The following is a 25,392-nucleotide window of genomic DNA, read 5'->3' on the forward strand; positions in this document are numbered from 1 at the left end:
ACAGCTTATTTTTTAGCAACCCGGACTTTTGCCCCAGCTAGAACTCCATTTTTTTTTAAGGTTTTATTTATTTATTTTTTAGAGAGAGGAGAAGGGTGGGGAGAAAGAGAGGCAGAGACACATCAGTGTGTGGTTGCTTCTCAAATACCTGCTACTGGGAACCTGGCCCACAACCCAGGCATGTGCCATGACTGGGAATTGAACCGGCGACCCTTTGGTTCACAGACTGTTGCTCAATCCACGGAGCCACACCAGCCTGGTCAGAACTCCCATTTTAAAGCTAATCAAAGACACTGTTAAATTGCTTTTCTTGAGCCCTTGATTATTTAGCACATGTTAAGTCCTCTATCTAAGCTTTCACTGAAAACATTTTATTACATCAGAAATAACAGGAGAAAAACAATAGAGTATCCTCAGGGTGAATGCACAAAACAGTCAGGTTCTCTAAGGAGGAGACCGTTCTTTGCTCAGTTTCTGGTGGGGAACTGCTAGCGCCCTGAACTGCTGGCCTTCCCGTAAGGAACGCTTCCCCTGCCTTTGCCACAGCTGCCGTGCAGCCTGCAGTCTCCTAACACAGCTTCTAATGAAAGCCTTTCAGGTTCACTTCTGTGGGGCTCAAATTGCTTCTGATGAACAGAACTTTTGGATTGTTTGCATGTGAATTGTTTTTAATGTCTTTAAAAAGCACTTTAATTTTTTAGAGCAGTTCTAGGCTCACAGCAGTGTTGAGCAGAAAGTACACAGAGCCCCTGTATAAACATCTCCCCCACCTCCTTCTGCGCACACACAGCCTCGCCCACTGTCAGTCAGAGCGCTACCGCATTTGTTGCACCGATGAACCGGCATTGACACCATTATCACTTAGTCCGTAGTTTGCATGAGGGTTCATTCTTGGTGGTGTGCATTCTAATGTTTTTGAGTTTTTACTTAAACTTCATTTCTTTCGAGTGTGCTTGTGGTTTTACTTATACATCATTTCTTAAAAGAATTTTTTATCCTTACCTGCGGACGTTTTTTCATTGCTTTTAGAGAGAGAGGAAGGGAGAGTGGAAGGGACAGAGAGAAACATCGATGTGAGAGAGAAGCATCGATTGGGTGCCTCCCATATGCGCCTGGAGCAGGGATTGAACCCGCAACCTAGGTATGTGCCCTGACTGGAAATTGAACCCGCAACCTTTTGGTTATGGGATGATGCTCTAACCAACCGAGCCACACAGGCCAGGGCTACATCATTGTTTCTTATGCTGCTTAGAATTCCGTCGCACCTTCCACCGTTTAACCAGCTGAAATTCCAATAGTTTTAATTTTTTCATGGTATTAACATTTCTTCAAAGTATGCAACTCACTCTGTATACATATTTGCTGACTTGGCTGGTTATCTTCTGAAGATAAATTCCTAAAAGTATAATTGTTAAATCAAAAATTACATTGTACATTTTCATCTTTGGTAAATTTTCTTTAACAGACCTCTAGAAGGATTGTACTAATTTATATAAATGTCATGAGTGCCTATTTCTCCCCAGCTTTTTAAAACCAGATATTGTTAAGCTTTTAAGTAGGTTTTCCCCATTGTTATAGATGAAAACTGGTAGTTCACTGTTTCTGTTTGCATATTACTCATTCAGGCAACAAACACATTTTGAGTCAGGAGGCTGGAGGGAGGACATACTATTGCATTTCAACTAAAACTGATCGAGAAGTTTTATCTGTATAATGAGAAGACCTTAATGTAATTTTTTTTTAAGAATTTTTTTATTGTCACTTTTAAATGAGGGTAACACGCGCCTCCTCACAGAGTTATTTGGCTACAAATTAGATGGCGTACATGAAATAACGTGACACGGACGTTGCTGGCTCAGTAAACACTAATGGCACCTGAACATCAAAGAAAAACACTTGAATTACCATGTAGAGGATGAAAACATTTTTTGGTAGTTGATTGCTTTTTAAAAGATTACCAGTGTTTCATTTTTGCTTAGAATATTTTCTAATGTATGGGCTATATTTTGAACCAAAAAATTAGATTACTGTTGGGAGAGGAACCCTGAAATTGACTGCTGTGCGCTCCCTGAGTTACTCACGGAAATGCATTGGAGGCAAAAGCCCTGCGGGTCCTGCTGGTGGAGAAGCCACCGCCTGTCTCCGCTTCCTTTTACAGTCCTTCCCACGGTCTAAACAAATGGAAATGTGATTAGGTTTGTCTGCCTCCAGGAACGGACAGGGAAACTGGAAAATGGTGTTAGATCTTAATGGTGGACATTCAACAAGCTAGATCCCCAGAGAAATCAAGATGAAAAAGAGTCTTGGGCAGCAGGACAAACTAGAGCTACTAGAGTGGAGCTTGGACCCCAGGACAAGGCCTGTCCCCATCATTGAAGTGTTAGAGCCGTAGGTGGAGGGAAGGGAGTCTAGAGACACTAGTGCAGGCTCTAACTCTGGGGCTGGTTACTGCGGGCTCTAACTCCCGGGCTGGTTACTGCGGGGTCTTAACTCCCAGGCTGGTTCGGATACACAGAAGACTTTCCTCAGCCTGAGGCTCCACAGTGTGAAGAGGTGTCTTAATTCCTGGGCGTGGTTTCTGTCAGAGTAAATTGGTTCCCGCAGAGATTGGGGGAGGACCTCCTCTTGGGCGGACAGTTTAGGGTTAGATGATGGCACGTTTGCATGAATTGAATGAGAATTTTTTTTTTATTTTACAAATTTGAACTTATATATACAATATCACATGTAAATAGTAAGGAAGGATGTAAGTTAAAAACCCTCCCTCATTAGCAACCTGTAAGGACTCTATGTTTAACACTTCGGTTTGTTCTTTGCAATCCTTCCTCTGCATGTCTTTTTTGAGTATTTACTCTTGAATGTGTTTTTAAATTGGAGTGTGTACTAAATTTTGAGTTTAGATCATTTTATGGCTGTTTGGAAACAACTGGATTAAATTAAGTAGAAGTTGGGTGGCCTGAAAATGATGTTCTGTTTGACAGAATTGGTACTCAGTCTGTGTTTGATGGTAGGGGCAGAAGGGAGGTCAGGCCCGGGTAACCCAGGAAAGGCTGAGGATGGGAGGAGGGGTTGGAAAGAGACAGAAGAGAAAAGTAGGGGTGAAGAAGGGAACCAGGTTGGAATCCTGGCTCCGACTTTCAGTGACTTCAGTGTTCTGGTAAAACTACCAGCCTGCCTTAGTGCCCTCATATATAGGAGGGAGGTGGCGATAGTTCCTAGGGCTCTCGTAAGGTTAGATGTAGTGAGATAGCACATAAAGCATGTAGCCCAGTGCTTCCCTTTCCTCAGTTCTTCCTCTCTCGACAGAGTTTCCATCTGAAAGTTACCGCGTCAGGATGGTTTCATGACACCTAGTGTGTGGTTGGCTACTCTCGCTTTGTTAAAAGGGACTGTTTTATAAATTTGATTGCAAAAATTATTGATGACATGGACATATTTCTCCTTTGGATCAAGTCAGCCGAGTATTTCTTCCTTGGTTATCATAAAGATGTGGAAATAGATTTGCTTCATATCATCTGTTGGGCCTACGGGGTGGGAGTTTCACCTGCCTTCGCATTGTCTTTGAAGAGAAGGGCTCTAGTTGGTCTCCAGTGTCTTTCCACTACCCCAGCCCAGTGGTGTGACGGCACTTTCGCAGCCTTGTAGTTTGTAGTTTACGTTAAACGAAATTCCGTCACTTTTTAGAGACTAGGTTTTGTGTGTGAGCTACTGAAATTAATTGGGAACCAAGGTTTGACCAACTGAGATAGTAAATTGTATATAAACACATTTTTATCGCATTTCGTACCTGCAAGCTTAGACTCTCAATACAAACAAGAAATCTACCTGGTTTTTTTCGTGTGTGTGTGTCTTTTTACAAATGTGATGGGCGGGGAAGGGAGAGGAGAGGCTCAGCTTAGCACAGAGCAGGCGTTGGCTGCCTTCGTTCAAACTTAGGTTTTCATTCAAAAGACTCACTTGCTCTCCTCACCCACTTCCCTTGTTTACTTGGAGATTATACTTAAATCAGTGGAGACAAAGTAGAAAATTTAGTTAAACAGAAGGGAAAAAAAGAGTAATTCACTGTTCAGAGAAAACCATTAACATTTTTACTTGGTTTCAGATTGTTTTTCTTCATATACTCATATGTCTAAAAGCAAAACTGGCATCAAATAGGCCATACTTTCTATAAATGGCTTTATTCAATCATCAGTGTACTGTGACTGTGTTTTACTCTAATAATATATTTCCATAACTTCTGATTATCTTTGTTTTCTTCTAATTGTACAGATAATGTGTGCCTATTGGAAAAATTCTTAAGGAATGCAGAACTGTCTAACAGGAAATAAGTTTCCATATAAGCCAATTAATCATTTATGCAGTACTTAAAAAAAAATTCTATTTTCTATTTTGTTATTTTTTTACTGAATCTTTATTGTATTTTTTTCCATTGCCATTTAGTCCCCTTGCAGTAGTACTTGTTAACGCTTATTTAGTATCGGCCGTATGCGTGTACTGTCACACGGGCCTAGTCCCCAGAGTTTCCCATTCAGGAGGGAATTGGAAACAGTCTATAGGAAAGCCCAGCTGTGCGCACCTCTGTGCGTACGTCTTGGTATCGTCGCCCCATTAGCTCGTGGGAGGAAGTTCCTACAAATGTTGAAGTGCACGCACATTTTAGGTAGGGATTTTTTTTTTTTTTTGTCAAATACTGCTAAATTCCATCTGAAAAAGTGATACCAGTTTATTCTTTGATTAAAGAAAAGGTGATACCAGTTTATTCTTTGATTAAAGAAAAGGTGATATCAGTTTATTCTTTGATCAGCATTGTTTCAGGAAAGTTTGCTTTCCAATCTTGTGTTTTTTTCCCCTTAAGAAACGATTTTCACCAGTTTGATGTGTGAAAAATATTTAATTTGAAGTTATTTTTGATTATGGTTAGTTAAGTTTCATTTTTCTCTTCCCAAGGTTTGGACCATGTGTATTTCTTTGTGAATTACTTGTTTGCACATTTAAAAAAAATGGAAGTGTTCATTTTCTTCTATAAACTTCAGTATTTGGTTTAAGTATGACCTAGCAGATGCCTTAGTCCCTTTTGAGCCAAAGTGAGCTACGTGCACAGAACTCGCTCAAGTAGCACAGCTCGCTGTTAGCACAGGTTTGTGCTGACCTGGGAGCCGGAAGTTCCGGTTTCTCTCCCTCCCTTCCTCTCTCCCTCTGTCCGCCTTGCCCTCTGTCTCTAAAGTCAGTGAAACAGAAACAAAAACAAGACTTTCATCCTGAGTTCAGCGAAAAGTAGCTAATACTTTTGTTAAATGTTAGAGACGGACAGTGTTAAAGGACCCATTACCCCATTTTCCTTATTTTATCATGCTGACAAACACGACAGAAATGTCTCTTGGACACTTCTAAGTCAAGCAGCTTATAATATTTTGGCGTGTAAAGTTTAACTTTCAGTTTTGCACTGGAACGCCGTCTCTCTATAACGTACCATTTGGGGGCTCCCCTTTCTCTTTGTATTAGATGGAGAGGGGCGCGTGTGTGGCGTGGGCTGCCTGGCTTCAGAACGGTGCAGATGGGTGTTTCGCTAAACAACCAGTTTTTGAATCGGCCGACTGAGGGTACTTGTAGGATAGTGAGAATAACCTCCTTGGCACCTACGGTGATTAAATAAACTAACTGCAAGGCACCCTCTAGCAAGGTTCCTGTCACATTGTGGGTGCTCAGTAAGTGGTGGCAGTTACACATTTGTGTACAATGCTGTCCTTGCATCCACCCCATGGTTATTTACTGAGAGCCTGCTGCCGGTCAAGGTATGGTAGGCACTGCAGGGAATGGAGAGGCCTAAATGCCTTCTTCCCCGGGGGCTGATGCTCTGCTGAGGGGAGACAGGCGCTGAGGAAGATAAGCAGGCGACCCCATACTTTGAAAGAGCGTAAGTGCTGTGATGAAAAATAAGTGGAGGGGACGGCTGTGCTGCTGACGGGAAGGGAAGATCTGCAGTTTTAACTAGGGTGCTCAGGGAAGAGACGGGTAAGTAGAGGTCGAGCAAATCTGGGGTTAGGCCCATCTTTACTACTAATTATTTGGTTGACTTTGGGAGAATTGCTTAACTTTTGATCCTCATTGTTGACATACTATAAAAAGATAACAATGAATCTGCTGCATAGGGCTAAATGAGATGATATGGGAAGCATGTAGCATGATGCCTGGCACCTAACTCCCGAGAGAAAGAAAGTCCAGTTAGTGCCCACTGAGGTGCGCACTGCCCCTGGTAGCCCGCTCCGAGACACAGGCCTGCCGGGGAGTGGAGCGTGGTCGCGTTGTTCAGGTGGAAGGCTGCGGGTAAACAGAGAGTTTCCTGTGGGAGGGAGAGACGAGAAGAAATGGGTGGCGGGCGTCTCAGCTGTGTATGTGCAGGGCAGAAGTGGAAGCATCGAGGTTCTTTGTTTTCTTCCTAAAGAGAAAGTAAAAGACTCATTTTCTTTGTTTTGTGTTTGACAAGTCTGTCACCAATTGATTCTGTAGTTTTATTTTAGTGCCTAATCAAGAGTGCTACAGTCTAGTTTTGGGGAAGTAAAACATGTATATATGTAAATATGTATGGACAAATAGAAAGTTAAAAATAATTGCTAAGTAGATTTTCTTTAAAAGGGGAGATGGTTAAGTGCTAGAAGCATCTGGGAGAAGGAATCGGCCGCGATTGGATGGATGATCAGGGAAAGCTTCTTGCAAGAGTGCATTTGATCTGGCTCCTGAAAGTGGGGGCTGGTGGGTGGGGTTGGTCTTGTGTTGGAGGGACACGGATGTTTCCCAGAGGATGTTCCGTAGCCCCTCAGTCGTGGCAGGTGCCCTGGATAGGGAAGGGTTTAAAGGTGAGCTGAGTTGGCAAAAGCATCATAGCCTGTTAGGCACTTGGAGGGTCACGCCACTTGTTTACCCACTGCCGTTCCTGTCAGCCCTGTGGGGAGGGGACCTGCTGAACTGTGGAGCCCGTAGGACTGGGTGACATGCACAGCAACCCAGCAGGCTCGGGATTTGGGTGCTGCCAGCTCCCTCTTCCAGCTCTGTCTTCAGGGAGTAGAGCCGTCTCTTGTCTTTGTGAGCATATTTGAGAAGCACTTGGAGATCATTCAGCGTACTTACTGTAGCTCTTCAAGTTGAGAAAATTACTCACACAAGCCCAGACAGAGAAGTAACTAACGAGGATTACACAGTTTGGGATGTCAGTGCCCATCTTTTTTTTCTTTCCTCTGTTGCTTATTTATTTTGTTTCTGTGAACTGCTTTATAGAGTATTTACATATAATGAAAAAGAATTGTCTTAAAGGTTGAAAATGGAAACATTTTAAAGATACTGCCATTTTAACAAAGGTGTTTTCTTTCCCCGTCCAAGGTATATTACCCAAATTTGGGATGGATGTGCATTGATGCCACCGACCCAGAGAAGGGGAACTGGCTGCGGTATGTGAACTGGGCTTGCTCAGGGGAAGAGCAGAATTTATTTCCCCTGGAGATCAACAGGGCCATCTACTATAAAACTCTAAAGGTAAGAGTGTCAGAATCAGTCTGCTGTTAGTTACTCTGCATGCATTTTTTGCCAATGTTGTCCTTAGTGGTGACTGACAATAACAGCTTTGCAGACCTTGAAAGGGTCGTATCTGACAGTGGTACATCACGGTCTGTCCTTGAACTGGCCATTGCCGCTGCTGTGTGTGCGTGCATCAGGGCACGAAAGTGTGAAGGTCGTGCTAAGTCATCACATATTGCAACTTTATAGATGCTCATGAGTTAAGCATCTGGCAGCTGCTTCCTCCTCTTAAGATGACAGATGCATTAGGAACTGTCTGATGGGCAGATTTAGTCAAGTGCAAGAAACTGTCCATAGCTACGGTGGTTCATTGTTGAGATGCACAGAGTAGGACAGTCATTTTGTCGGGTTTGCGGTGAGGTCAGAGGTCTCTCAGTACATTCTGGGAAGTTAGTACTAGGAAGCATTGAGTGTGGCTGCGTTTCTGCACTAAGCAAGCCCCTCTGTCTCCCTCGTCACATTTTCTCTGAGGCAAATCTGTACTCATTGTGCATAGATATGTTCTGGAAGGCGGAGTCTTGAGGCTCCGAAGATAGATGATTGTTGCTTTTTGAAATAGATACATTTGTAAGGCAAATTTCTCTTTATTCACTTACTTTCATTAAAAATGTCATGGATTGGCCCTGGCTGGTGTGGCTCAGTGGTTTAAGTGCTGACCTGCGAACCAAAGGGTCGCCGGTTCCATTCCCAGTCAGGGCACATGCCTGGGGTACGGGCAAGGTCCCCAGTAGGAGATGCACGGGAGGCAACCACACACTGATGCTTCTCTCCCTTTCTTTCTCTCTCCCTTCCTCCTCTCTAAAAATAAGTAAAAAAAAATATTTTTAAAAAATGTCGTGAATTGGGGGACAGTCCATGAAAATTATGTCTATGGAGTCAACAACTCCAGTTGAGCAAGGATTTAAGATGCTGGGCAGCATTGCGGCGTGCTGGGTTTTGCCTGTCTGGTAGCATTAGGGCTTCTGGAGCTTATAGCTCAGTGAGCTTATAGCTGCTTAATTTTCCTGTCCCCTTTAGCCAATTGGACTTGCCCTCTGCCTCATATATACCCACATCCTTGCATCCAGCCCCTGTAGGAACTACATTTTCTCATTTAAAACTTCTACAACCTTCTTTCTATTTTCTTTCTTCTGTATTGTGATAGCATGACTTTCTAGTAGGTGTAACTGTACAATTTCGTTATACTGGGATTTGAAATTAGATTCAGGAATTCATTGTGTTTCTCAGATGTGTTTGAAGCGAGGGTCACACCTGGCTGAATCAGTGAGGCAGAGTCCTGTTGGAGATGAGATGCCAGCAGGGGGTTGACTCTGGCCCAGTCAAGGGAGTAGAAAAGCGGTTCCAAGGGAGATGTGAGGACACTTTGGAGTTTCTTCATCAGAGAGTTTGTCTCTGACAGCAAGTCTGAGGCACCTGGAGAAGCAAGAGAGAGAGAGTTTAAGAGCGTGAGCTCTGACGCCCGACTTCTGGATTAGATCCTGGCTTGCTGGGTGGCCCAAGGGCAGTCTTTGTAACTTGACTAGCTGTGTAACTTCAGGTAAGTCGCCTTTCTGTGCCTCAGTTTTGTTATTGGTAAGATACAGATAATAATAGTATCACCTTCATAGGGCGATCATGGTGATGTCATAGGTGATTACATGTAGAGCTCCAGTGCGTAATAAGTGCTAGATAAATGGTAATTGCTGTTTTTGGCAAGGTGGTATGGGGTCATGGCTAGGGATGGGGACTGTAGCCGACTGCTTGTGAGCAGGTTTTGGCTTCAAGATGTATGACCCTGAGAAGTGAATTAAACTCTCCGTCTTAGTTTTTTCATCTGTAAAAATGGAGGTAAGAGTAAAATTAATACATCCAGTTGTGGTGAAGATTCAGCAAGATGATATGTGTAAGGTTCTGTGAAGTGTTCCTAGTCCCACCCAAGTACTGACAGCTGCTAACTAGCTGTCCTGCTATTATTCTTACCTGTCTGCGTCTGAAGCAGCCCAGTTCTGATCTTGGCAGACGCCCCTGTCCCTGACCTTTGATGTTTGCTCACGTATGCACAAGACCTTTCAGCGTTCTTGCTGGTGATTACCTGACTACTTAGATTTTGTAAGTAAATGACATCTCATGTTCTTCCGGGCTCTGTGTCGCCGTCTCAGCCATCACCCAGACAGTCGGAAAATCCCAATGCCGGTTTTGTCTGTAATGCGATTAAAAAGTATTTCAAATTTCTGGAAGTTAACTGTTAGCCCACTGTCCACTCATTCTTCTCTTTATTAGTTTAACAAATATTTATTGTCTAGTATGTACCAGCTATTCTTCCATAGTAGTGAACAGAACAGATAAGATCTCTGGTCTCATGGAACTTCCTCATTATGGGGGAGGAGGCAGATAATAAGCAAGTGAATAAGTAATCAGAATAATTTCAAATAGTGATAAGTACTTTGGAGACCATCAAATGTGATGGGACTAGGTAGGGGGAGGGCTGCTTAAGCTCTGGTGGGTCAGGGAAGACAAGACGTAAGGAACCCCGATGCCGCGTGTGGCCGCCACACAGAGACCTCTGCTGGAAGGGCAGTCCAGGAAGACAGGCCTCTGTAGGGGCAAAGACGATGAAGTAGGAATAAGCTAGATTTTTTAAAAAAAATAAGGACTGAAACAAAGGCCATTATGTCTAGAGCAAGGGGAGGAAGAGTAAATGAGGCTGGTGAGGTGGGCAGGGGCCCCACCAGGTGCGGTTGGTGGTCAGAAGGGAGAAAGAAATGTGAGTTTTGGTTTTCAGTTCAGTTTGCCCATTTGAGAGTTGAGGCTTCTGACCTGTGACTTTTAAAAGGCCATATAGGGGAGGAGATTGTGGGTGGCAAAGCATGAATGTGCTTTTTGTGTTCCTGTTAATTCTGGAGGGTTTTATTTTGACCTAGTGTCGGAAATCTTCTTTGGAAACCTTACCTCTACCTATTTGGTCTGTTAGAGTTCAAGTTCATATGTATTGGTATTTAGAGAAGAGAGTATGCTTGATTATGTAAGGCCTGTCAGAACCCGGAGGAAAAGCTGGGAATGTTTAAAGTCTTTCTGTTTATTTTTTTGTTAAACATCAAAATATAATGTATGAAAAAAGAGGTTGTTTGGACTATCGATTTTTAAATTTTTTTGTCTTATTTTTTAATCGTTTTTTAAATTGTTATTCTATTACAGTTGTCCCAGTTTTTCCCCCTTTGCCCTCCTCCACCCATCCCACTTCCCCGCTTCCACAGTCAGTTCCCACACTGTTGTCCGTGTCTGTGGGTCATTCCTACATGTTCTTTGTCTAGTTCCTTCCCCCTCTTTCCACCATTATTCCCCCTCCCCCCTCCCCTCTGGTCACTGTCAGTCTGTTCCATGTCTCCATGCCTGTGGTTCTATTTTATTTATCAGTTTATTTTGTTCATTAGATTCCTCTTACAGGTGAAATCATATGGTATTTGTCTTTCACTGATGGGCTTATTTCACTTAGCATAATATTCTCCAGTTCCATCCATGCTGTTGCAAAAGGTAGGTGTTCCTTCTTTCTTTCTGCTGTGTCGTATTCCATTGTGTAAATGTACGACAGTTTTTTGATCCACTCCTGTACCGATGGGCATGTAGGATGTTTCCAGCACTTGGCTATTATAAATAGCACTGCTGTGAATATAGAGGTGCATACGTTCTTTTGAACTGGTGATTCGGGATTCTTAGGGTATATTCCTAGCAGCAGAATTGCTGGGCCAAAAGGCAGTTCCATTTTTAGTTTTTTGAGAAAATTCCATACTGTTTTCCACAGTGGCTGTACCAGTCTGCATTCCCACCAACAGTGCACTAGGGTTCCCTTTTCTCTGCATCCTCGCCAGCATTTGTTCCTTGTTGATTTGTTAATGACGGCCATTCTGACAGGTGTGAGGTGATATCTTATTGTGGTTTTAATTTGCATCTCTCTGATGGCTAGTGATGCTGAGCAACTTTTCATTTGTTTATGGGCCCTCTGTATGTCCTTCTTGGAGAAGTGTTTATTCAGATCCTTTGCCCATTTTTAAAATTGGATTATTTGTCTTTCTGGTGTTGAGTCATAAGAGTTCTTTATATGTTTTGGAGATCAAACCCTGTCCGATGTTTCATTGGCAAATGTGTTCTCCCATATGGTCGGTTCCCTTTTCATTTTGATGATGGTTTCTTTAGCCATGCAGAAACTTTAATTTGATGTAGTCCCATTTGTTTATTTTTTCCTTTATTTCCCTTGCTCTAAGAGATATATCAGCAAAAATATGGCTACATGGGATATCTGAAGTAGCCTATGTTTCCCTCTAGGACTTTTATGGTGTTATGACTTATTTTTGTCTTTTATCCATTTTGAATTTATTCTGGTGTATGGTGTGAGTTGGTGGTCTAGTTTCATTTTTTTTGCATGTACCAGTCCAGTTCTCCCAACACCATTTATTGAAGAGCCTTTCTTTACTTCAGTGTATGCTCCTGCCCCCTTTGTCAAATATTAATTGACCATAGAGACGTGGGTTTATTTCTGGGCTATTTTGTTCCATTGATCTATATGTCTGTTCTTATGCCAGTACCAGAGTGTTTGGATTACAGTGGCCTTATAGTATAGTTTGATATTGGGTATTGTGATCCCTGCTGCTTTGTTCTTTCTCAAGATTGCTGAGGCTACTCAGGGTCTCTTTTGGTTCCCTGTAAATTTTTGAAATGTTTGTTCTATATCTTTGAAATATGCCGTGGGTATTTTAATAGGGATTGCATTGAATCTATGGATCGCTTTGGGTAGTGTGGACACTTTAGTGATGTTGATTCTTCCATTCCATGAACACAGTATATGCTTCCACTTATTTGTATCTTCCTTAATCTCTTTCTTTAGTGTTCTGTAGTTTTCTGAGTAGTACAGGTCTTTTACCTCCTTGGTTAAATTTGTTCGTAACTACTTTATTTTGCTCATGTCTATAGTAAATGGGCCTTTCCCCCTAGTTTCTCTTTCTGATATTTCATTGTTGGTGTACAAAAATGCCATTGATTTCTGAATATTGACTTTGTATACCGCTCTTTTGCCAAATTCACTTATTAGGCTGAGTAGTTTTTTCTTAGAGACTGTGGGATTTTCTACATACACTGTCATGTTGTCTGCGAATAATGACAGTTTTACTTCCTCCTTTCCAATTTGGATGCCTTTTATTTCTTTTCCTTGTCTGATTGCTGTGGCTAGAATTTCCAGTACTATGTTGAATAAGAGCGGTGAAAGTGGACACCCTTGACTTGTTCCTGATCTTAAGGGAAAAGCTTTTAGTTTTTGACCATTGAGTATAATGTTGGCTGTAGGTTACTTGTATATGGCTTTTCTTAGGTTGAGGAGTTGCTAACAGTTTTGAGGTTATTCAATAGCTAACAAATCACATTGATTTTAATCTAGCTATTCACGAGGTCATTAGCCATTTAGAAGTTTTAGAATGTATTTAGGTGACAACAGATGCTGGTATGTTTCTATCTTGTGGGTTTTGACCAACAGAAGGGGCCCTCCTGCGTGAAGAGTGTGTGTTGGTTCAAACCTCGCCTGGTCGCTAGGATGGTAGTGCTCCGCGGACTTGTGTGTGGCGAGCACGGAGCTCGGGCTCTGCGTCCGGGAGGCACCTGGAAAGCGTCTGGTGGTGTCTCCCTGTGTTGTGCTTATGCTGCTGGGTTCGGAATAAATCGGAGTATATTTCTTCTTCACTCCTTCCCATGCTCTTTTTACTTTGGTTTATTTAAGTCTTTATATATTTCCGTGAGCTCTAATCATTTCAAATATTTTATGATACAGCCATGTCATGAATATGTAACTTAACGACAAAAAATAGGGAAGAAAAAAAACTATACATTTGGAATCATAAATGGTTTATTTAAATAAAGAAGCCTGTTTCTTCAACAGAAACAGATTAGCTCATCAGGGTGCCAAAAGGTATCTGTAACGGCTATTTAACTCATGAAATCTTACATATTTTAACTCATTAAAATCTTATACTTATTTAAGGTTTTACACTTAAAACCTTACACTTAGGTTTTTTGGTTTAGGTTTAACTGAATCAAGAAGGGAAATAATAATACATTGGGTTAAAGATAAGAACATGGCAGGTTTTAACCATCCCTGGGGGGAGGGGGTAAGGAAACAGATTATTTTAAAGGATTTAGAATATTTTAAAATTGGAACTATATGAACTAAGAATGAAACAAAATAATACTTTTTTTTGAGGGCGTGCCTGGAAGGCATGCTGAAGTTTAGGAACTGTGTTGTCTCTGACCTAACATCTTATCTTAGGTGGAATTCCCCTTGCCTCTGAAAACAAGGGCGCCCTCTTTCATGACCCGTGTGCAGCGACCAAAACCAGGACGCTGACAGTATTTTATTAGCTCATCCACACACTTTATTCAGATTTTGTCAGTTGTTGCAATCATGTCCGGATAGGAAAAGAAAACTCAGTTGCCTTGAGCTGTGTCTTTTATCAGTCTCCTTAGTTTGGACAGTACCTCAGTCTTTGCTTTTATAGCCTTTTAATTTTGAGAGAAGTGGACAGTTATTTTGTAGACTGTCCCACCGTTTGGGTTTATCTCGTGCTTCGTCATGATTAAATTACACTTAGTGCACGTTGGGCAGAAATCTCCAGAAGTGATGCTATGTTCTTTTCTGTGTATGGTATCAGGAGTCACAGTGTCTAGTCTCATTGTAAAGATAACTTTTTCCCTTTGTGATTAATAAATGTCATGGGGGGAATATTTTGAGACTTTGCAAATAATTCTGTTGCTCCTCAAACTTTTACCAAGTTTTAGCATCTATTGATGATTTTTGCCTGAGTGAATTACTACTGTGATGATTGCCAAGTGGTGATTTTCTAAATCCATTATTTCTTAAAAATTGAATTTATTGGGGTTGCATTGGTTAATAAAATACAGTTTTCAAGTGTATAATTCTTTAATACATCATCTGTATATTGCATTGTTTACCACCCAAAGTCTAGTCTCCTTCCATCACTGTCCCCATTTACCCTCTTCTGCCTGCCTCCACTATTTCTTTTTCATTGATTATTTAAGATCTGCTTTAAGGAAGAGCTTTCCTTCTTATTGTTTTACTTGTTCATTCGTTCGTTCGTTCATTCATTTATATTAGTATGGACTCATGGATTCTTATTTTATTCATTAGATTTTAGGTGGGATGTTACCTGTGTGATCCTGTTGGAACTTTTCACAGTTGAGTCATTGTGAGAGAAACCAACAGGCCATTTCCATCGGTTTAGGAGCGCAGTCTTTCCACTCAGTGCATTGTCTCCTTCAGGGCCTAGTTCTAGGTGTGATCAGGTTGTTGGTGGTATATGTCCTCACTACTGACATGGCCGTTAAGAATTAATGTTTTAGGAGTATAATACATGTGAGGTGTTGTTACATATTTCCTTCTAAATTTTTAAAAAATTAAATGCAAATTTTATTAAGGATTTCCAAGTTACATATTTCAAATTTCTTGAATGGAGTAGAACTGTTTTGGAACTGGAGAGATGGCAGAGATGAATACTGATATCCCTTGAAACCCCAACTTTGTTCAGAGAACGTTCCTTCAAAATTTAAGTGGTCATGTAAACTCGATGTGTGGTGCAGAGGGCAGGACGGTGAGTTGTCCGTGAGCAGGTTGGTCCAGTGCGTAGATAACATATTGCCAGGACGCTCGTGTGCCCTCTTCTTTTAGCCTTTCCGTGAAATAATTAGTGGTGACTTTAAAATGTGCAGTGGCATGTAGTTCTTCCTTATCATGCTTAACTTGCTGTTGGAATCTGAACTGTAAACTGGTAATTAGATTTCAGCACTTCTCTTTCCAAACCTCCTGGTTCTTTCTAATTGTGCTTTAAAAGTCTCATCAGCTAGATTTCGTGGACAAAATGGTTCCGTGTTTATTTGGTTTTTCCTTTTGCGTGGGTAGTCGTGAGGCTTTGAACAGTAAGATTCGGCAGCATATGGCAGTTCTGAGTTTAAAGCAATCTCGTTTAGTCAGATCCATAGTCCGCCTTGCAGATCCCTGAGAGGAGGCTGGCGGGAAGTGAGGTCCTCCCTCCAGCAGAGGGTCCCTTCCTGCAGCCGCCCAGCCCGCAAGAACCCTTCCTGCCCAGCTGGCCACGGTCTCGCGGCCCCGCCCCGCCCGCACCCCCGCCCCACCAACAACCACCGCTCTGATTGGCCAGGCCCCTGTCTCTTCTCTCTCTGCAGCCAATCGCGCCGGGCGAGGAGCTCCTAGTCTGGTACAATGGGGAAGACAACCCCGAGATAGCAGCTGCGATTGAGGAAGAGCGAGCCAGCGCCCGGAGCAAGCGGAGCTCTCCGAAAAGCAGGAAAGGTAGGAGCCCGCCGCTGCCGGTTCCCCCTCTGCTCCTGGGCTGGCCAGATCCGGGCTTGGGCGGAGTCTGCAGCTCTCGGTGACCTTTTCCGGACCGGCTGCCGGCGTGATCTAGTCCCCCTCCCCCCGGCCCGCTGCTGAATCACGGCTCCGGACGCCACTCAGGCTCTTTTCTAAACTTGGGGCCAGGAATCCGGGCGTGGAAAAGTGTGCGGACCCCAGCGCCGTCTGAGGGCTAGCTGTCACTGCACTCACGGACGTCAAAATAGCTGGACCTGAGGGCGGGAGCAGCAGCCGGTCCCTTCAGAGTGGTGCACTCCCGGCATATTCTTAGCTTTTTGTGCTATTTGCCAGCGAACGCGTCATGAAATGTGTTCCGACACTGACATTTCCAGGTCCGCAGATTCGGTGCCCTCGTGTCCACCCGGCACTGTGCGGTAAGGGCCGGGCGCGCGGTGGCTGATGAGCTCGCGTTACCCGGAGGGCAGAGAGCTGGCTGCGCTGGGCTGTACACTGCAGTTCCGTGCGGGCGGGTCGGGACTGTCACTACTCCACACAGGCCGGGCCCTGTCACTGGGCGTCACTCTGCGCTGCTCCGCACTCCCCCCACCTCGGCCACGCCACTGCGCTCCTCTCCGGGATGGTCCGGCCACTCTTCCCCATCCCACTCCACGCTGAGGCCAGGCCGCGCCACGCAACATGGCAACACTCTTAGGGGGGCGGCTAAGGTCTTAGCACAGCAGATCTTCCTGAAATTGGGCCATTAACAAAATGGAAGTTGAAGAGCGTGCTGTTTTGTCACTTTTGACTCAACTCCAAGGGTTTTGTTTTATGATGTTTTCAACCCAAGGTAAACCGTAGTCACCCTTAGGAAAGGGAGGGGATCCTGGTAGGAACATAGTTTGGTTGGATATATGATATTTCTCGCTGGCATTTTGACACGTTGTTGGGATTTTTTTTTTTTAAGGAAGAATTTTCATGGGAGTTCTCGAATCTTTTGTAGAGCCTAGTTTGACTGTATGCCAGGGCACAATATGGCAGTTTCTTACTAATACAAAACTTTCTGGTTTTTGCTCGCCTTAGTCCTAGGAAATTTTTTGTAGTTATTTGAACTTAGGGGTCACTCCTTATTAAAACTCAGCACATTGCAAAGTGATCTGTGGAAGTGATACTGCAAGTAAAATCACAACATAAACTTGATTTTGGAAAAATGTAAAAATAGTACTTAAAAATGTAGGCAAGAAGTTCCTTTTGGCTTTTCCATCACATACTCTTTTGTATTTCACAGTGCCCTATGAATACAACTAACTCACCCAAGGAACAGTTTGTGGGTCCTTTTACTCAATACGTGTTCTTTATTTGTTGAAGTATTTGGTTGCTGGTTTAGGTCATTGAATACTTTGTCCTCAATCAGATGACCAGGGTCTAGAAAACTCCCAGGTTTTTTTGTGTTGTTTCTTCTTCTTCTTCTTCTTCTTTTTCTTCTTTTGCTGTTTTAACTGAGTATTGAGGTTTTGTTGACATTAGGCTTAGTGCATAATTATTTACAAAGTGTTCACATAATTCAGCCTGTTCCTTTATTTAGTGTTCATTTTGTTTATAACCGATGTCACCAGCCTTTCCAGGTAAGTTGTGATTTGCAGAGGTTGGAGTTTGGGGGGAAGGGAAAATGTTTACCCCTCTGCTAAGCATAAGTAACTCATATATTGAAACATATTTATAGCTTAATGGAAACCACTCTAAGGCTTTTTTGTTTGGTATACTTTGGCATGCATATTTAAAACATTTTATAGCTTTTTACTTTTCTTTTTAATTTATTCCTTAATTTTTTAATCTATTCATTTAGTTGAGTTTGGGAAAAAGAACTGAAAACCAACTTTTTGTTTACTAATGATAGATGAACTTACACATGCTCATTTCCATACCTGTGTAAATTATTGAGTTTTTATGTTGAGTTAAGTAGTTCATATTTCTTTTTATTCTACTATTATTTTTATAACTATTCTGGGCAACATATAACCACTGAATCTTGGGTTTTAATTAAAATACTTGAGTGAAGCTCACTGTTGGAACTTAGTCTGTTTTGAACAGCTTACTGGTAAAAAGTCATGTTTGAACTTTATGACCTAAAAGTTGGAGAGTTTAAATAATGAGTCAAGCTTTTTTGTTTTCAAATTAAATACTCTGTGAAAGCTAATTTATAGCTTGCGGAGACCTGAAATGAGGAACTTTTTATATGAACTTGGTTCTGTACAGGTCTTCTGTGTGTGTGACCTCAGACATTTGAATGTCTTTTCAGTCAGCGAAGTCAGTGAGTAAATCAACATAAATGTCACTCAGCAGCAGTGTTAACTTAGTATGTCTGAAAGCCAGATGCTGAAGACATGCAAGCTGACAGGTAGATTGCCAGTAGCCCTGACTTCCTCCTGAGGCAGGCAGAGAGGAGCGACGGGCTGGATTCTGCATAGTTCTGGGCCTCGGCTCCTTCGCACGGCAGCTGCGATGGCTACAGCTGTGCATGCGTGTGGTGCCTTTCAGAATTCATCGAATTGCTGGGGGGTCATGAGGCGAGTTCTGGGCAGTGAAAAGTCCTGATTCGTTTACATACAAGGGGGTCCCTGCCTCTCCTTCCGTGCCTCTGCCTCACGGCGGTTAACGTTTGGTAAGCCCCTGCTGTGTGCCAGGCGCTCTGCTAGGAAGTACCTGGCAGTGATCAGTGAAAAAGCAGCCGTAACTCTTCTCATGGCACCTGCAGTCCAGGGACAAACGTTAAATCAGTAAGTTGCTGATCAGCGCCTGGGTGCTTGGCATGGAATAGGCCTGCAATAAATATTCGTTGACTGGCAAACAAAGACGCACACAAACCTGTAGTGAAGGAAGAGAACACGGTGTTGTGAGAACACAGTTCGTATTGTCTCTGACCAGGGAGCGTGCGGTTTTGCCACAGGCCAGTGATGTACACACCTTGGGCATTTTGAGCTAGAATTTTGGATTCTCAGCTTTTGTAATTCAGTGTAACTTCTTACATGTCTGAACAGGAGAAGTCCCTTGAATGGGACACATTAAACTTTTCAGGTATAGAGGAAGGGAGGGTTTTTATTGTCGGGTGTTTCCGATTATTTTAATTTGAACCATAGGAAGATTATAGTCTGTAAAGTAACAGAAGGGCCAGATTTGGGTGCATTTACCATCTGTTCCATTTCAGTCTCCTATTTGTTAGTGTGAAAAATTGAATTTGCTTGTTAGCAATAAACAATGACTGTGGGCAAACGCTCTTTTTTTTTTTTTTGGCAAATGTTCTTTTCAAATATAATAGAATATAATCGCAGACTGGTGTTGCCCTCCCCTCCCTTGGCTACATAAGAGCCCTATATGAAATTATTTTACCCTAAATAAACAACAGGGGCTTTATACAAATGGGCTTAATGGAAGGAATGAAAAATGCAGGACCCCTCAGTTTTTACCAGGTGACTGGGCAAATCATGTCGCCTCTCTGGGGTGTTATTTTCATAGCTTTGAAAGTGGGTGCCTGGTGCTCACATGGATGGTCCTCGTGCTCCCTAACCCCACAGGGTTGTTGTCAGAGCAAGTGAGGTAATAAAAACGGAGCTGTTCTGTGTGGCATGTGAGTCCGTGGTACTTGTGCCACCAACAGTGCAGCTGACAGCTAACTTACATGCTCCTTGCAGAGGAACCACTGAATTTGTGACTCATTTCATCAGCCAGTAGTTACGATGTTTATGGAGCCCTGCGGGAGATCAGAAGACGCAGTGGGTCTCTCCCCTCTCCCTTCCCACGGCAGAGCCTCGCTGTGCCCCTCCAACTCTTTTCTAGGCCTAGTTCTAACCTACTGATTTTACTATTCACAGCAAATGAGCAGGAAATTAGAAAGGGAGAGTTACTTACAGCAGCTAGTAGTTTTGTTGCTGACAGCTGCGCAGTAAAGAAGACAGAAAATTTGTAACAAAGTCAGTAATGAACTACGAAGAGCACAGTTCCTTAAGGTTACTTAGCAGGTTCAGGTGGTGCTTTATAAACACTGTAAATAGCCCCTGAGAGCATCAGCTAGTTTATGGTATTTATCTAGGTGACCTTCAGGCTCCACAGAACAGTTAAATTATAATCAGCCTAAAAAGGAAATATTTCATCTGTCTCTACAATCAAAGTCATTCGAATAAAAAACCTTGGTCTGTGACAGACACTCAAGTTCTTTGACGTTGTACACGTTTGAAGTTCTTTTCTCAAAGGCAACAAAGCCTATAAAAGTTTATAGTCACTTTAGGGAGTTAAGGATCCACAAAGTGACTGGGTCCAAGGTATTGTACTGCATTTATTTACTTATTTTTTTTTTAAGTGCTAAACGAAAGGACTGTTGATGTTGCGAGAAGGAAAGGGGAGCTCTGGGCGGGAATGGCTGGGGCGGCTTTATTTAGACAGAGGGGCAGGGTGGGGGCATTTCAGAACAGAGGGCAGGGAGGACGAGCAGAGGAGCCTTGGGGACTGTGAGCAGGTCGGAGAGTTGTGAGCGTGAGGATGGTCCTCCCCCCCCCCCCGCCCCCCCCCAGTTACTTAACAAACGGGTGCTGTGTCCGTGTCTGATACGACGCAGTTCTGGGTGCTGAAGTTCCAGGTCCCTGCTCTCAAGGAACTGGCGTTCTAGAGAGTGCGGGAATCTTCCAGCAAGATGAAGAAGGCGGGTCTTGTAACGTCACTGAAGTGTGTGTGTAAAGCGTGCCGTGACTGTGGATGGGTAGCCAGCAGTAGCTTTTTGGAGGCTGTGACATGAATGATAGCAGGATCCATCAAGTTCTAGGGGCTGAGAGCTCCAGGAAGAGGGACAATTTGGGTGTTACTGTTAGCATTTTGGGAAATTTATTGCTGAGGTGGTTCCTAGTGAGGGCCACCTAGTAACTCACACGAGTATTTTTGAGTTATGGAACTCAATTCTGCAAAGAGACACCTTGGCTTCTCTTCTACCGGGCACTGCATTTGGTGTCTGAGTTGGTACGGGATATTGGAGAGCTGGCTCAGAACGACCCAGGGGGGAGCTTATCCATTTTGTTGCAGCTCCATGCAGGTCAGGCTTATACTGGTTGTTTTAGTTGGTGTGCATGGGGTCCAGGATAGGGAGGGGCTGAGCAGGAGCCTTTTGGGAGAGGAGGCGATGCTGTGTCGTGGTCACAGAGTGAAGCGCAGTGGGAAGGACCTGTAAGAAAGGGGGGCGGGGAGAAAAGAGCAGTGCGTGGGGGGGGGGAAGAAAAACTCACACGGACATGACGTCACAGGACACTGCTAGACAACAAGTAGAAGCAGATGGATGCAGCAAGGGACTCTGATGGATGGGGTGGGGTTATTTGTACAAGTGTCAGTCGGAACTCATACCCAGGTTTCCCATGCCCGTTCCTGCATAGAGAATGCAGCTGCCTGTCCACTTTCCTGTGTGGTGGGCAACAGCAGAAATGACAGCGTGGGTTCCATTGAAAGTTAAAATTAGTGAATACGTTTAATAAATGCAGAGAACAGGTGGGCCTCAGCGAGCTTGATCTCCTCCCCTTTCATAGAGGTGTACATCTCTTCCAGGCTCCTTGGCCAGAGCAAAGGGGCGGAAGCCTGACCATGGTGCCCGAGGATGGTGACAGACCAGCCCTGAACCTGCGGCCTGGGGGTGTGGTAGGCAGGCCCGCTGTCCACTACTCACAGGTGCTCACCGTAGCTCTGGTTAGCAGGGGCTGGAGTGGGGTGTGGGGCAGTTGGAGGTGGCCGTGTTTCTGCGGAAACGCCACACCAGCAGTAAATGCTGTGTGGCTGGCAAGACTGATGCCTTAGACCAGAGTGAGGGGTATCCTCGTCCCCTCTTGTAGCTCTTCTGCCTTGTTGTTGAGTGATGTCATTGCTGAGCATCGGGTGTCCCAGCTCTGATGGTCGCCTGCCAGGTGGTTTGCTGCTGCCGTTGCTGTGGTCTGTTTTTGAAAGCTCAGAACAGTTTTAATATTTTCCGGACAGTAAGAGTCAGAATTTCTAAACTTCCTAATTCTGCTGCTGCTGATGAATCGCCCCAAATGTAGGTCAATCAGTTGGTCAGTATTTTTGCTTTGTGCCCTTGATTCTCACGTTATAGCCTTGTTACAAGGAAATTATGTGGATTAACTAAAAATTTCCAAAGTATTTTGCAAAATTTTTACCTGTATTTTGGTGAGTGACCTTAAAAAATCCCGAAGTAAACTGTGATTGAAAACATCAGAATTGAGTGAATTAGGAAATATGCTATGTTCTGTCCATACCCAGGTGGTGGTTCTGGCTCTCCTGTCCCTATGTAAATTGGACGGTGAGACTTGGCCTAATACAGGAAAAAAGATTGATTATGATTGCATTTCCTTCCTTTCTTTCTTTCTTTCTTTCTTTCTTTCTTTCTTTCTCTTTCTTTCTTCCTTTCTTTCTTTCTTTCTTTCTTTCTTTCTTTCTTTCTTTCTTTCTTTCTTTCTTTCTTTCTTTCTCTTTCTTTTCTTTTTTCTTTTCTTTCTTTCTTTTTAAAGATTTTATTTATTTATTTATTTTTAGAGAGAAGGGAAGGGAAAGAGACAGAGGGAGAGAAACAGCATTGTGCAAGAGAGAAACAGTTGCCTCTCACACATCCCCAACTGGGGACCTTGCCTGCAACGCAGGCATGTGCCCTGACTGGGAATCGAACCAGCACCCATTGTTTCGCGGGCCAGCTTTATTGTTTCTTTTTCTTTCCCTCCCTCACTCTCCCACTCCCTCCCTCCCTCTCTCTCTCTCTTTCCTTTCTAGAAATTTATTGAATTTTAGAGAGAGAGGGAAGTGGGGAGGGAGAGGGAGAGAACAAACATTGATTTGTTGTTCCATGTACTGATGGATTCTTTGGTTGATTCTTGCATGTGCCTTGACTGGGGATCAAACCTGCAACCTTGGTGCATCTGGATGATGCTATAAGCAACTGAGTGACCCGGCCAGGGCCTGAAGTTTGGTGTTATTGATGTTAATATTTTGGCTAATGTTTAGGAAAGCTGAATGACACATAGACGCAAGAATTACTTGAAACCACTACCGTTGTTTCTCAAAGGGAAAAAGATAGAACTGAAGGCAGCCGTCTTTTTTAGCCACTCAGATTAAACCAGTGTCAGGCATTACAAGAATTCCTGGCCCAATTCATCCATTGTGACATATTTCGATATGGACGTAGCTCATGACCCGACATTTATCTGCCCATCGTGTATGTGAGGAATCACTGCTCTCTGTTGATGGTGATCGTGATGCCGGTTGCTCTTGTTTCTTAATACGTCTTGAAAGTGCCCAGTGCTATATACTTGGGCTCCGTGTAGGAACAGTGCTCAACTTAGATAGTTTCAGTTAAGATTTTTTGATTTACGATGGTGCAAAAATGACAATGCGTTCGCTAGAACCTAGCTGGGTTAAGCTGTGGAGTTTGGTAGGTTAAACGCATTCTTGACTTACTGTGGGTTTAATAGGAAGTGACCCCTTTGTAAGTCGAGGCGCATCTGTACGTCATTGCTAATCTCCCTGGTCGCCCCACAAAGCCGCGAGCGTTGTGATCATTGCCCTCCGTGGATGAGGAAGCCAGTGCTCAAAGAGGGGTCCCATGGTTTGCCCGCGCTCACCCAGCTACTAAATCACTTGGCTTGGCCTAAACCAGTTTTTATTCGTGATGTTTCTAAGTAGAATAGTTATACCGAGTGAGTAGCAGTGTTTTATGAGACTTTGCCAGTTAGCCAAGGTGAGTTTTCACTACTTTAGGCTCTCCCTCTTTACCCCTAAATGCTAAGGCAGTGTAATGCGATTAAGTGGAGTCCTGGTATTGGAAAGCTGCTTCATGAGGGGTACCGGTGCTTTCCGTTACTCCTGCTTCTGGGGCTGATGGACTGAACAGCTTTATTACATTCCTTTAAGCACCTCAGGCAGCTTTAAAAAATGCTGGCAGATTATATTTTATTTCTAGCTGGCTGTTGTCTGTTATTTAACAACATATTTGTTGATTTGAGCTTCGTACGAATATTTCATTTCTCTTAAGTTTTATACTGTTTGTGAAAGCAGTTGAGAAACCACAAGAGGGGAGTGAGGTGGTGTGTTTGCCTGGTCCTCCTGCAGAGCAGGTGGCAGCGGGTCGGGTCTGGGAGGGCAGAGCCCCCTCCTTTCGTCTTCCTGATTATTTCCCGAACCCCATGGTGGTAGCCTCCTCCTCTGTGCCAGTGCGTGTGTTTGTTGAGAATGGCCAAATGCCGAGAATGACTGAGTCAAACAGAATTTTTAACGTTTTCATAAGCTGAGTTTTACGGATCTTGAACATGTTTTAATTAACATGCACTCTAAAAATTAAATACAGAAACTGTGACTGCAGTTATGATTTGTTTGTGGACACAATTGAGTTAAATGTGCTTCTTGTTCGTTTCTTTCACTGTTTTCAATAAAAGATAGGGATTTTGTTATTTTTTTGTTTTGTTCTGTCAAATGCTCATGGGGGGTGGCTGTTTATTTTTTACTTTTTCCTTTAAGAGGAACTCATTTGAACTGTTGAAACAGTACCGTCTTAAGCGGTTTCATTTGCGATGCAGTGCGCCTACTCTAGCGGCCTGACTCACCCCTGAGAAAGCATGAAGGGAGTGGGGGTGGGAGAGGAGCTGCCCTAACCCGTCCGCGCGCTCGCACTTTCCTAACGGAGGGCGGGGGTTGCTGTCTGAATTGTGCCCATTTCACAAAGAGTCTTTAGGATGTGTATATGTTCATAAAAGTTTTAAAAGTTCTTGAATTTGAAACAAAACGTAAAATGGCCTTTTCTCCCTGAAACTGTTACTGAGGAGACTTTATTGAGTTGTTCCTTAAAGGTTTGGTAAGCCATGGTAGATGAGACAGAACCGCTGCTCAGTAATCTGTATTTTCACTTTTCAAGATTTTTAGGCATTTTCCTTTCCGTCCTACCCTTTTCTCTAAAAACTTAGGTAGCAGTAACTTTGTTTGGAAGGTCAAAACTCAGTGCATGTATTAAGAAAAAGTCCTGAGGGATTATGGGTAAGAGACTAGAAAATTTTCAGCATTCTGTAGCATTGGTTACAGCTATTTCCTCTTCCCATTTTTGTAGTTGTGCCCCTGAAATTTAAAATATTTTTTGATGGAAGTTTTAATTTGGCACATATATTTTCAATGTTATATATTGGTTAATATATTTTTAATAAAGATTATATGAATAGTTTCAAAGGCAAGAGATTTAGTCTAATGATAATATTGTATGTATGTGGTATATACAAGTACCACAAGTTTCTAAAGTAAAATTATGACATTTAAAGTTGCTAATCTGATCCTTTCAAAACTTTGACTTTTATGTTTTTATTAGTTTAGTCAATGTCTGAAAATCAGAGCCCTGATTTCACCCTTGCTGAATTAGCTGTCTGCTGTCAGTCACGGACAGTTGCAGAGGATTGTCTTTGCTTTGGTTAAAAAGAAAAGCA

General features: G+C 43.1%; 1 protein-coding gene across 10 annotated transcripts in view; it reads left to right on the top strand.

The window, feature by feature from the left end:
- Positions 1–25,392, top strand: part of PRDM2 (PR/SET domain 2) — a 119,863-nt gene that overhangs the window by 39,600 nt on the left and 54,871 nt on the right. For 6 of the 10 annotated variants that reach the window (XM_053919911.1, XM_045190534.2, XM_053919912.1 and 3 more), the window contains 2 exons: positions 7,375–7,527; positions 15,787–15,913. In XM_053919911.1, coding sequence (XP_053775886.1) covers positions 7,375–7,527; positions 15,787–15,913 — 280 coding nt within the window. Of the gene's footprint in view, positions 1–1,029; positions 1,142–7,374; positions 7,528–15,786; positions 15,914–15,964; positions 16,351–25,392 lie in introns of those variants that run through there. The other 4 variants (XM_053919909.1, XM_024554247.3, XM_024554246.4 and 1 more) reach the window with 4 other exon arrangements.

The sequence above is a fragment of the Desmodus rotundus genome, chromosome 3, assembly GCF_022682495.2.
Source record: "Desmodus rotundus isolate HL8 chromosome 3, HLdesRot8A.1, whole genome shotgun sequence".
In the NCBI taxonomy this organism is placed as follows: domain Eukaryota; kingdom Metazoa; phylum Chordata; class Mammalia; order Chiroptera; family Phyllostomidae; genus Desmodus; species Desmodus rotundus.